The 12,927-nt window shown below is 39.0% G+C and overlaps 1 protein-coding gene across 1 annotated transcript in view; it reads right to left on the minus strand.

The window, feature by feature from the left end:
- LOC126065112 (probable ATP-dependent RNA helicase DDX60-like) overlaps positions 1–12,927 on the minus strand; it is a 146,456-nt gene that overhangs the window by 29,206 nt on the left and 104,323 nt on the right. Inside the window, 2 exon segments of the mRNA XM_049864801.1 lie at positions 2,621–2,812; positions 10,754–10,854. Of these exon segments, the coding sequence (XP_049720758.1) occupies positions 2,621–2,812; positions 10,754–10,854 (293 nt within the window).

Below are 12,927 nucleotides of genomic sequence, written 5' to 3' on the forward strand. Positions count from 1 at the left end.
CCTAATCCCTTCTGAGTGGTGTCTTCTAAAAAGGCGAGTTACATACAAGCAAAAGATAGCATGTGAGGATTCCTCTACCAGATAAGGAATAGAAAGAAGCACTTGGGCCTATAAAACTGAAAGAGAGAAACAAGGATCTTTTGCTAGAGCTCACAAAGAATGGGAGAGCATAGACCTGCCTATGTCCTGAATTCAGACTTCCAGCCTCCAGAACTGTGAGACAGTAAATTTAGGAATTCCACATTTCTTTTTGGAGTATACAACTCAATCCATAACATTCTACCCTTTACCTCCTCCCCACAAATTCATGTTCTCCTCACATGCAAAATACATTCACTGCATCCCAGCATCACCAGAAGTCGTAACCCATCACAGCATCCATTCTAAGTCCAAAATCTCATCTTCTGAGTCATCTAAATCAAGTATGGGTGAGACTGGCTGTTTTCTGTCCTAGAGCAAAGATTCCTCTCCATCTGAGTGGACCTGTGAAACCTAGCATAAGAGTTATCTGCATCCAAAGCACAATGGTGGGACAGGCATAAGGTAGACATTCCCATTCAAAAAGGGAGAAACTGGAGAGAAAGAAGGAGCCATGGGTACCATGGGCCCATTAAATGTCAAGGCTTACAAATAATTCTGGGTTCTCCAGGCACATCTGGGTGTCAGGCCCATGCTCTTGACTCTGAGCAGAGCCCCTGAGGCCCTGGTCAGTGGCCATGCTTTCCTGGCCCACTGGCATAGCAACCCAAATCCCTCAGCTTTGAAAAGTCACATTGTCCCGGTCCACTAGAGCATCAAATTACTCCCTCTGAGGGTCTGGAGTGGCAGATCCATTCTCCTGGATCACTGGGTCACTGGTCCTGCCCACTTCAAGTCTGGGTGGCAACCTTATTTTTTCCATCCCACAAGAATGGCAGTCCCACCCTCCAGAACCAAGGTGGCAGCCCCATTCTTTGAAACTTAGCTGGCAGCCTCACCTTTTGAAAACTAGGTAGCGGCCCCACCCTTTGAAAACTAGATGGTAGCCACACCCTTTGAAAACTAGGTGACAGCCACACCCTTTAAAAACTTAGTGGTAACCCCACCCTTCGGAACAGAGAAAGCAGCTTTCCTCTCTGACACATGCACTTTCAGATAGTCCTCCTGGTCTCTAAACTGCTCCCAAGATCACTTCCTTTTCTTGGAAGATAACAGATGTTCCCAATCAGGTAGTTCCATTGGCCCATTTCCTGACTGTAGAATTCCAGGAGGCAAATAACTTTCTTTCATTTTGTCCTGTGTCTGCCCTTTCAGTCTAAGCTTGCAGGGTTTCGCTGAGATGGTTGATTAGATCCATAAGTCACAGGCATAACCTCTTTAGCAAATGTTTTGTAGCCACACCCTTGATGCCCTTTTCAGGGAAAGCTCTCAATTTTTACAATGCAGTTTTCCAAATCTGTAAATTCTGGTTTCTTTCTGCACAGTCCATTTTCAATCTATCTCCTTCCTCCCACATTTTAATATAAGAAGCAATAAAAAGCCAGTCTGCACCTTGAATATTTTGCTTAGAAATCTCCTGAGCTAACTATATCTGAGTTCATAAGTTACAAGTTCTACCACAGAACATTCTAACACAATTCAGCCAAGATCTTTGTCATTTTATAAGGATTGCTTTCCTCCCATGCCCAATAGCATATCCATCATTTCCTTTTAAAGCCTCACCAGAAGCACACATAATGTCCACATTTCTAGCAACATTCTGTTCATGACGTCTCAATTCTACCTAAGATCTCAGCAGAATCACACTTAATTTCCAGAATTCTACCAACAGTCTCTTCAAGGCAATCTAGGTTGTTACTATCAACTCTTCTACCCTCTACCCATTACCCAATTCAAAACCCCCTTCAACATTCTTAGGTATTTGTTACCACAGCACCCCACTGCTCAGTAACTAAACTGAAATCCTTATCTGTGTCATCAAAGAAGTAGAACTGACATTAAGAAAAACAGCATCTGTGAAGATGAATTCAGAAACCCTGCCACAATGAAGGAAATTACAGAGACTTAGCAATACAGACTCTACTAAAGCTTTTCCTAAAGAAGAAACCTAAGCAACCAAGAAAAAGGCAAAACAAAATATAATTTAAGAAATGTTTTCCTTAGTGCAAAAAATACCTGAGTATGACAATTGAAAAGTTCAGCATACAATTGTTGTGTGCTGTCAAGTCAATTCCAACTCAGTGACCCTATAAGGCAGAGTAGAATTGCCCCATAGGGTTTCCAAGGCTATAATCTTTAAGGAAGCAGACTGCCACATCCTTCTCCCGTGGAGCAGCTGGTGGGTTTGAACTGCCCACATTTCAGTTAGCAGCCCAGTACTTAACCACTATGCCATCAGGGCTCCTTTCAGCATATAATAAACACTATCAATTTTAAAAGTCTATACCTAGAAATACTAGTGGTGAACCAAATGAAAGTAAATATCTTATTTTTTCTGCCCTAAATAAATCACATAATATTTAAGAAAATACAAAGCATGAAAGGACTGATTAAACTGAAGAATTATTGCTACAGACTTGCGGAAAAATGCAGCCCAAGTATAGCCAGGCTATATTCTTATCACACAATGCTAACAGGGCACCTCGGCTTTGGAATCATGTTTCTTGGAAGCCAACAGCATGAGTCTCAGGACCAGGGTTATGCTGAGAGGGAACTGTCCTCTTAGCTCAGGAACACTGGATGTAATGAGCCTTTCTATTTTGGGCAGCGGAATATCAAAGAAATAAACGTCTCCCAGCTTGTCTTGACCTCGTCTTCCAGCACGTCCAGCCATCTAGAAAAAGAACAGTACCAAAATGTAAAGCTTTCCTAAATAATTTCCTATGAAGTTCAAATATCTATTACTTCACAGTTGTTACCCTGGATTAGCTAGATTGCTCATGTAGTCCTGAAGCTAATTTTTCCTGTGTCACTTATGAAATCCACTGTTGGTGAGGTAAAACGGAAAATGGGACTTATATCTTTATCAGATATCCATATGATATAGACAACTGAGTGGGACTTATATCTTTATCAGATATCCATATGATGTAGACAACTGTATTAGACATTGTAAAATGATACATAAAAAATAATTTACAATGATTAGAAATAGGAAGGCTAGATAGGGTACGAAAAATGCCCACTCTAAGGAGTAAGATGTTAGGTGCCTTCAAGTTGGTTCCGGCTCATAGCAACCCCATGAACGCCAGAATGAAACAGTGCCTGGCCCTGTGCCATCCTCACAACCACTGCTATCCTTGGAGCCACTGTGTCAATCCATCTCTTTGGGGGTCTTCTTCTCTTTCACTGACCAAGCACAACGTCTTTCTCCAAGGACTAGGCCCTCCCAATAACATGTCCAAAGTACGAGACAAGTCTCGCCATTCTCTCTTCCAAGGAGCACTCTGGCTGTACTTCTTCCAAGACAGATTTGTTCATTCTTCTGGCAGTCCATTGTATATTCAATATTCTTCACCAACACCATAATTCAGTCTTCCTTTTTCACTGTCCAGCTTTCACATGCATATGAAACCATGGTCCCCAGCCCTCAGCCCAGTAATTTGGTCCCTCAGGGAGTCTGGATGTGTCTACGAAGCTTCTATGACTTTGTCTTAGTCAAGTTATGCTGACTTTTCTAGTACGGTGTACTGCTTTTCTCTTCACCAAAGTTACCTCTTATCTATTGTCTAGTTAGTATTTTTCCCTCCTTATCCCTTCCCTCCTTCGTAACCATCAAAGATTGTTTCTTTGTGTGTAAACCTTTTCATGAGTTTCTACAATTTGTCCATTTGTGATTGACTTATTTCATAATGCCCTCCAGATTCATCCATGCTGTGAGACGTTCTACAGATTCATCGTTGTTCTTTATCATTGCGTAGTATTCTGTTGTGTACCATAGTTTGTTTATCCATTCATCTGTAAATGGGGACTTAGGTTGTTTGCATCTTTTTTGCTATGTCAGCAATGCTACAATGAACATGGGTGTGCATCTATCCATGTGACGGCTCTTATTTCTCTAGGATATATCCCTAGGAGTGGGATTGATAGGTCATATGGTATTTTCCATTTTGCATTCCCACCAGTACTGCATAAGAGTTCCAATCTCCCCGTAGCCTCTCTTACATTTGTTATATTCCGTTTTTTTTGTGTGTGTGCCAATAATGTCCAGGTGAGATGGCATGTCATTGTAGTTTTGATCTGCATTTATTTCTCCGATGGCTAGCAATCAGGAGCATTTCCTCAGGTGTCTGCTAGCCACTGGAATGTCTTTTTTGGTGAAGTGTCTGTTCATATCCTTTCCCCATTTTTTCATTGGATTATTTGCCTTTTTGTTGTAGAGGTGTTGGATTTTCCTATAGATTTTAGAAAAAAAAAAATTTTTTATAGATTTTAGAGATTAGATATTTGCTGGATATGTCATAGCCAGAAAGTTTTTCCCATTCTGTAGGTTCTGTTTTTCCTCTTTGGGTGAAGTCTCTTGATGAGCATAAATGTTTAATTTTTAGAAGATCCCAGTTATCTAGCTTATCTTCTGGTGTCTGTGTATCATTAGTTATGGTTTGTATCCTATTTATACTATATATCATGGCCCCTAGTGTTGACCTTATTTTTTCTTCCATGATCTTTATGGTTTTTGGTTTTATATTTAGGTCTTTGATCCATTTTGAATTGGTTTTTGTGTATGGTGTAAGGTACGGGTCCTGTTTCATTTTTTAGATGATGGACATCCAGTTTTGCCTGCATCATTTGTTAAAAAGACCGTCTTTACCCCTCTTTAATGGACTTTTGGCTTTTTTCAAAGATCGTTGACCACAGGTGGATGGATTTACATGTGGGTTCTCGATTCTGTTTCATCCATGTGTCTTTCATTGTACCAGTACCAGGCTGTTTTGACTACTGTTGCTGTTCTGAGGTCAGGTAGCGTGAGGCCTCCTACTTTGTTATTCTTCAATAATGCTTTACTTATCCAGGCCCTCTTTTCTTACCATATAAAGTTAATGACTAGTTTTTCACCTTGTTAAAATGAATGCTGTTGGTATTTGGATCAGGATTGCATTGCATTTGAAGATTGCTTTGGGTAGAATTGACATTTTCACAATGTTGAGTCTTCCTATCCATGAGCATGGTATGTTTTTCCATTTATGTAGGTCTCTTTTGGTTTCTCACAATAGTGTTTAGTAGTTTTCTTTGTATAGTACTTTTATGTCCTTGCTTAGATTTATTCCTAAGTGTTCCATCTTTTTAGTGGCTATTATAAATGGTATTGTTTTCTTGATTTCCTTTTCAATGTTCTCTTTGTTGATGTATAGGAATCCAGCTAATTTCTGTATGTTGATCTTGTATCCTGCTACTCCACTGAATCTTTCTACTAGTTCCAGTAGTTTTCTTGTGGAGTCTTTAAGGTTCCCTATGTATAGTATAGTATATGTATATGTATAGTGTATGTGTAGATGTATAGTATCATATCATCCATGAATAGGGATAGTTTTACTTCTTCTTTACCAATTTGAATGCCCATTATTTCTTTTTCTTTCCTTATTGCTCTAGCTAGAACTTCCAGCACACTGTTAAATAGGAGTTAAATAACGGGCATCTTTGTCTTGTTCCCATTTTCTGGAGAATGTTTTTAGCCTCTCTCCATTAAGAATGATGTTGCCCGTTGGTTTTGTATAAATACATTCATTATGTTGAGGAATTTCCCTTCTATTTCTACATTATTCAGAGTTTTTATCAGGAATGGGTATTGAACTTTGTCAAACACCTTTTCTGTGTTGATTGAGGTGATCACGTGATTTTTTTGTTTTGTTTATGTGGCTGATTACACTGATTGATTTTCTACTGTTGAACAATCCTTGCATACCTAGTATGAATGTCACTTGGTTGTAGTGTATTATTTTTTTGATATGATGCTGAATTCTTTCGGCTATAATTTTGTTGAGAATTTTTGCATCTATATTCATGAGAGATAGTAGTCTGTAATTTTCTTTTTTTGTGGTGTCTTTGCCTGGTTTTGATATCAGGATTTTGCTGGCTTCATACGCTGAATTCAGGAACATCCATTCCTTTTCTACATTCTGAAAAAGTTTGACTAGTACTGGTGTGAGCTCTTCTCTGAACGTTTGGTAGAATTCTTCAGTGAAGCAATCTGGGCTGGTATTTTTGTTGTTGTTGCTGGAAGTTTTTTTTTTTACTATTACCTTTTCAACCTTTTCTCTTGGTGAGTCTGTTCAGACCCTATACCTCAGTTTGTGTTAGTTTACGTAGATAGTGTGTTTCCAGAAATTTGTTCATTTCCTCTGTTTTCTAACTTGTTGCAGTATAGTTTTTCATAATACTTTGTTATGATTCTTTTTTATTTCACTTGGGTCTGCTATAATGTACCCCATTTCATTATTTACTTGGGTTATTTGCTTCTTTTCCTGTTTTTCTTTTGTCAGTTTGGCCAATAATATGTTGATTTCATTGATTCATTCAAAGAACCAACTTTTGGTTTCGTTGGTTCTTTCTATTATTTTTCTCCTCTTTATTTCATTTATTTCTGCTCTGATCTTCATTATTTCTTTTCTTCTGATGGCTGTGGGCTTCTTTTGCTGTTCCTTTACTATCTGTTCAAGTTGAAAAGCTAACGTTTTGATTTTATCTCTTTCTTCTTTTTTGATGCGTGCATCTATTGCTATAAATTGACCTCTGGGCATTGCCTTTGCTGCATCCCAAAGGTTTTGGTATGATGTGTTTTCATTCTCATTTGATTCTAGGAATTTTTTTATTCAGTCTCTGATATTTTCTATTACCCAGTAGTGTTTACACAAAGTGTTATTCAGTTTCTATGTTCTTTTCCCCTTGCTCTTCCTGTTATTAATTTCTATTTATGGCATTGTGACCAGAGACAATGCTTTGTATTATCTCAAGGTTTTGGATTGTGTTGAGGGTTGCTTATGGCTAAGATGTGGTCTATTCTGGAGAACATTCCAGGTGCATTGGAAAAGAAGGTATATTTTGCTGCCGTTGGGTGGAGTGTTCAAAGTATGTCTATGAAGTCAAGTTGGTTGATTGTGGCCTTTAGATCTTCTGTATCTTTGCTGAGTTTCTTTCTAGATGTTCTGTTCTTTTCCAAGAGGGATATGCTGAAGTCTCCGACTACTATTGTGGAGACTCTTTTGGTGCTATTAGAGTTTGTTTTATGTATTTTGGAGCTCTGTTGTTGAGTGAGTAGATATTTATTATGGTTATTGTCTTTTATGGTGGATTTTGCATTAAAGTTGTCTTTTATGGTGGATTTTGCCTTAAAGTTTATTTTGTTTGTGATTAGAACTGCCCACTCTTGCTCTTTTGTGGTTGCTGTTTGCTAGAGATATATTTTTTATCCTTTGATTTTTAATATATTTATGTCTTTGTTTCTCAGGTATGTCTCTTGTAGACAACATATTGATGGGTCTTTAACGCATTTTGTCACTCTCTGTCTCTTTATCAGGGCATTTAAGCCATTACATTAAGTGTGATTATTGATAGGTGTGAGTTTATTGCTATCATTTTGTAGTGCCTTTTTTTGTGGTGCTGACGTTTTCTTTGTTCCTGTTACTCTCCTGCACTGACTTCCTTTTGTTCTGAAATTCTTTTTTTCATTTCTTCCATTTTTGTAGAGTTTGTGTTTACTGAGCCTTTACATTTTTCTTCTTTTTTTTGATAAGTATGTTTGTTAACATTCTTCTTGGTTACCTTTAAATTTATCCCATTTCCCTAAGTTTGAACAGTCTTTTATTACTTGATATCACCTTGATTTCCTCTCCATTTGAAAGTTCTATACCTACAGCATTTATTCCCTCTTTTACTATTCTGACATTGCTGTCATTTACAGATTTATGTCTCTGGTTCCCTGTTGTAAATCTTTTAGCTTTGTCTTATCCTTGAGAGTTCATCACCTAGGCTAGTATCTGGCTGATGCTGTCCTAGGTCCTAGAGTCAGGTTGTTGTCTGATGCTTTTGGTTCTGTAACTGAAGGATTTCCTTTAACAATTCTTGTAAGTTTGTTTTGGTTTTTATATATTCCCTTAATTTCTGTTTATCTGGAAATGTCCTGATTTCACCATTATATGTAAATGAGAGTTTTGTGAGATATATTTTTCTCAGTTGGCAATTTTTTTCTTTCCAGGTTTTATATATGTCATCCCATTGCCTTCTTGCCTGACGGGTTTCTGTCAAGTAACCAGAGATTAGTAGTATTGTTTTCCCTTTGTATGTGACTTTTCGTTTTTCTCAAGCTGCTCTCAGGATTCTTTCTTTGTCTTTGGTTTTGGCGAGTATGATTGTGATATGTCTTGTTGCCTCTTTGAGGGGGTCTATCCTATATGGGGTTCACTGAGCTTCTTGGATGGTGTCTTCGTTATCTAGTGCTGCTATAACAGAAATATCACAAGTGGATCACTTTAACAAAGAAAAATTTCTTCTCTCACATTCTGGTAGGCTAGAAATTTGAATTCAGGTTGTCAGCTCCAGTGAAAGGCTTTCTCTCTCCGTCACCTCTCGGAGAAGGCCCTTGTCGTCAATCTTCCCCAGCTGAGGAGCTTCTCAGTGCAGGGACCCAGTGTCCAAAGCACACGCTCTTTTCCTGGTACTGCTTTCTTGGTACTGTGAGGTCCTCATGTCTCTCTGCTTACTTCTCTCTTTTATATCTCAGTCGAGATTGGCTTAAGACACAACCTAATTGTGTAGCTTGAATCCTGCCTCATTAACATAACTGCCTCTAATCCTGCCTCATTAACATCATAGAGGCAGGATTTACAACACATAGGAAAATCACATCAGATGAGAAAATGGTGGACAGTCACACAGTACTGGAAATCATGGCCTAGCCAAGTTGACACATATTTTTAGGGGGACACAATTCAATCCATAACAGATGGTCAGCTTTTCATCTTTCATGATATTAAGGGAAATTTTCTGTTAGCAAATCTTCAACGACCCTCTCTGTGTTTCCCATTTTCTCCTCTTGTTCTGGAACTTCCATCACATGCACATGTTTGCTCTTGATCATGTCCCACGTAATTCTTAGGTTTTCTTCATTCTTTTCTCTGATTTTTCCTCAAAAAAAGTGATACTCAAGAGTCTGTCTTCAATTTTGCTGATCCTGTCTTCCATTGTTTCAAATTTGCTCTTAAAACTTTCTTTTGTGTTGTCCATTTCTGAGATCTTCTTATTTACCTTTTGGATTTCTAATCACTGCTTTTGTATGATTTCCAATTGTTTATTTTGACATTTTCTTCTTTATTTTTTTACTAAATTCTTCCATTGCTTTATTTGTGTTTTCCCTGATTTTTTCTGTATTCTCCATGATTTTGTCTATTTTTTCCTTAGTTTTGTCTATGTTTTCCTTTCATTTCTTTCCTAATCTCTTGGAGAAGCTAGAATTTTAGACTTTTGAATTCCCTATCAGGTAGTTCCAGTGACTTTTCTTCTAACTGAAGATCATCTGGTTTTTTACGTTGGTGAGTCATTCTCTCTTGTTTTTTTTTTTTTTTTTTTTAATATGTTTTTATATCGTCTGCTGTTTCCAAGACATTCAGGAATTATTTTCATTTATTGATTGTAGTTTGATTGTTTCATCCTGCCTTTTTGTTTTATTTGGTTATGGCTGGGTGTCTTTTGTTGCTTGCTCACCTATGGGCACGATAGTTATCACTACCCTGTCCAGATGGGCAGGGCCAGTCACTCAACTACGGTGCATCAGGGCAGGTCTGGTGGTGGAGGGGAGGGTGAGTCATTTGTCTACGGCATGAATTGGGGCTGGTGGGGTGGGTCTGGGGTGGCATGGTAAGGCAGGGTCCAGGGATCTGGAGGTCTGTACAAGTCTCAAATGAGGGTATGGCCCTTGGTGGCATGGGGCTTTGGGCAGCACAGGGCAGGGTCTGGGGGCCTGGGGTGCCACTTGGGGGCATGGCTTTTGGTGGGATAGGGTCTCAAGTCATGGTGCTCAGTAGGGTCGGGACAGGAGGCAGCACAGGTTGGGGTCCAGGGACCCAGGGATCTGTACCTGTGCTGCACAGTGGGTGCAGCACTTGGCAGGACAGGGCCAGGGTCTGGGGTCCAGAGGTCTACACTGATGCTGCTTAGTGGAGCGGCACTTGGCGAGGCAGGGCCAGGGGTTGGTGCAGGGCAGAGTTTTCAGAAGTAAGACCTGGCTATCGGATTCCAAAAGGTCACAGCATTAAAAGTCTATGGGGAAGTTCTACTCTGCACACACGTGGTTGCAATGAGTTGAATTCTACTTGAGGGAAACTAACAGCAATAACAACCTGATTCACATGACAGAATCATCAAAAGGTCCAGGAATTGATGAAACAGAAGAGGACAAATTAAAGGAAACAGATGAAGCACAAAATTTCAAAACATTATGAAGATTTTACAGACACCATAAAAAAAATAAAAAGTCATTAAGAAGGATCAAGAATCAGAACAGTTCTGCACTTCTCAACAAAATACAAGAAATGATACTAAGACTGTTAAGCTCTTTAACACTCATTGTGAGAAAATTAGTAAAGCAAATAAATCACATGGCATGAAAGAATATGAGACACCTCTTAAAAAAGGACATGAAAATGCAATTTTCTGCCACATACAAAGTGAAGACCACAAATTGCAACCTGTTCATAAATGAAAATGCCACCTTTTTCACTATCTCATGTTCACCTTTCAGCAGAGTAAGAGAGTTCATGCATTATAAAGCACATCATAATACCTGTCTGTAATTTAAAGCATCCAGGTAGACTGAGTCTTGAACAAAAACAACAGATTTACATGGCATGTGGATTCCTAAGGCAAGAGTTCCAGTAGCTGTCACTACCTAGAAAAAGAATAAAAGATCTCATTCAAAATGTAGCAGGTCTATAAGGACACAAGATATAATTACTGCTTCATTCACTGAAAAACTCTTTGAACTTCTGAATTAAAACAGAGTGGGAAAGCTAACATCCCAGCAATGCTCTTCCTGCTGGATCCTGAGTATACCAAGCACATCACTTGCTACTTAGGGTCTTAATTGTTGCCGTTTCTTCTGCCTAGAACTGCTTCCCCCAATTTTCATTTGCAGGCTCTTTCTGATCCTCCTTAAAAAAAAAAGTTTCCATTGAGTTGATTTTGACTCATGGTGACGCCATGTGTGTCAGAGTAGAAATGTGCTCCACAGGATTTCCAACAGCTGATTTTTCAAAAGTAGATCACCAGGCCTTTCTTCCAAGGTGCCTCTGGGTGGATTCGAACCTGCAACCTTGCTTAAATGTCAGAAAGGATTTCTTGAGCCACTCTTTCTAAAATTACCATGTTTATGAGTCCCTCCTAGACCCTACGTATCACGAGGGCAAGGATATTTATCTGTCTTATCTGTTGATGTATACTCAGCACCTGGAAGAGTACTTAGTACATGATAGATCCACAATAAACATGTGTTCAATAAATTAAGGAATGAACGAGTGAATGAACAACTATCATATGAATTTCCCCAAAATAGGTAATAAGAGCTTTCCTTACGCACTTCTCAACAATGTCCTTCCCCTACCATCATTCTTTATTTATGAAAGCTTGAAATGTGCAACTGGAGACCCCGGGTGGTACAAACCATTAATGAGTTTGGCTGTTGACTGAAAGGTTGGAGGTTGGGGTAAACCCAGAGGCACCTCAGAAGAAAGCACCAGTGATCTACTTCTGAAAAATCAGCCACTGAAAACCCTATGGAGCACAGCTCTACTCTGACACACATAGGGTCACCATGAGTGGAAATCGACTTGATGGCAACTGGCTTTATAACTTAAGCATGCTAATAATTAGCAATCTGTAATTAAAACACAGTAAATTAAACATAGTAAAGTTATATTTTCCCCTTATTTATAATGCTAACTGTAGGGGAAGGGAGGAAGTAGAGCAAATTTTATAGTTTACCTGTAATTCAGCTGTGTGCCCATTCATCTATCTGATGATGGGTACATATAATTGTCTTCTCTTTCTATCAAAAACATTGATGTTCATCTATACCATAATTATTTAAAATATTTAATGATATTACCCATTGCTGTCGAGTTGATTTCAGCTCATAGTGACTGTCTTAGTCATCTAGTTCTGCTATAACAGAAATATCACAAGTGGATGGCTTTAACAAAGAGAAATTTATTTCTTCACAATATAGTAGGCTAAAGGTCCAAATTCAGGGCGTTGGCTCTAGGGGAAAGGCTTTCTCTCTCTGTTGGGTCTGGAGGAAGGTCCTTGTCCTCAATCTTCCCCTGGTCAAGGAGCTTCTTCAGGCTTTGGGACCCTGGGTCCAAAGGACATGCTCTGCTTTCTTGGTGGTATAAGGTCCCCAACTCTCTACTTGTTTTACTTTCTTTTTACCTCTTGTAAGATAAAAGGTGGTGCAGACCATACCCCAGGGAAACTCCCTTTACATTGGATCAGGGAGGTGACCTAAATAAGGTGTTACAATCCCACACAATACTGGGAATCATGGCCCAGCCACATTTTGGGGGGGACACAATTCTATCCATGACAGCAACCCTATGAGTAGAGCCGCCTCACAGAGTTTCCAAAGAGCGCCTGGTGAATTTGAACTGCCAACCTTTCAGTCAGCGGCCCTAGCTCTTAACCACTATGCCACCAGGGTTTCTGTGTGATGATAGAGAGTAAGCAAAATGACTTTCTAATAAGTCTATCTAATCACAGCCCATTACTTGTTCTTTTTTAAAGTTCAGTAATAAGAAAAAAGGTGAAAAGACTCAAAGCATTAAAATTCAGGTTTTAATTATAATGAGTAGCATTTAAAAATGTGTTCTGTGTAGCAAATTATCATCATTTCCAGAATTAACCTATCATAGCAATCTGGTTATGCATTCATTTATTGAGCAACTACTATGGAACAAGGTCTGC

Source organism: Elephas maximus, chromosome 21 (assembly GCF_024166365.1).
Source record: "Elephas maximus indicus isolate mEleMax1 chromosome 21, mEleMax1 primary haplotype, whole genome shotgun sequence".
In the NCBI taxonomy this organism is placed as follows: domain Eukaryota; kingdom Metazoa; phylum Chordata; class Mammalia; order Proboscidea; family Elephantidae; genus Elephas; species Elephas maximus.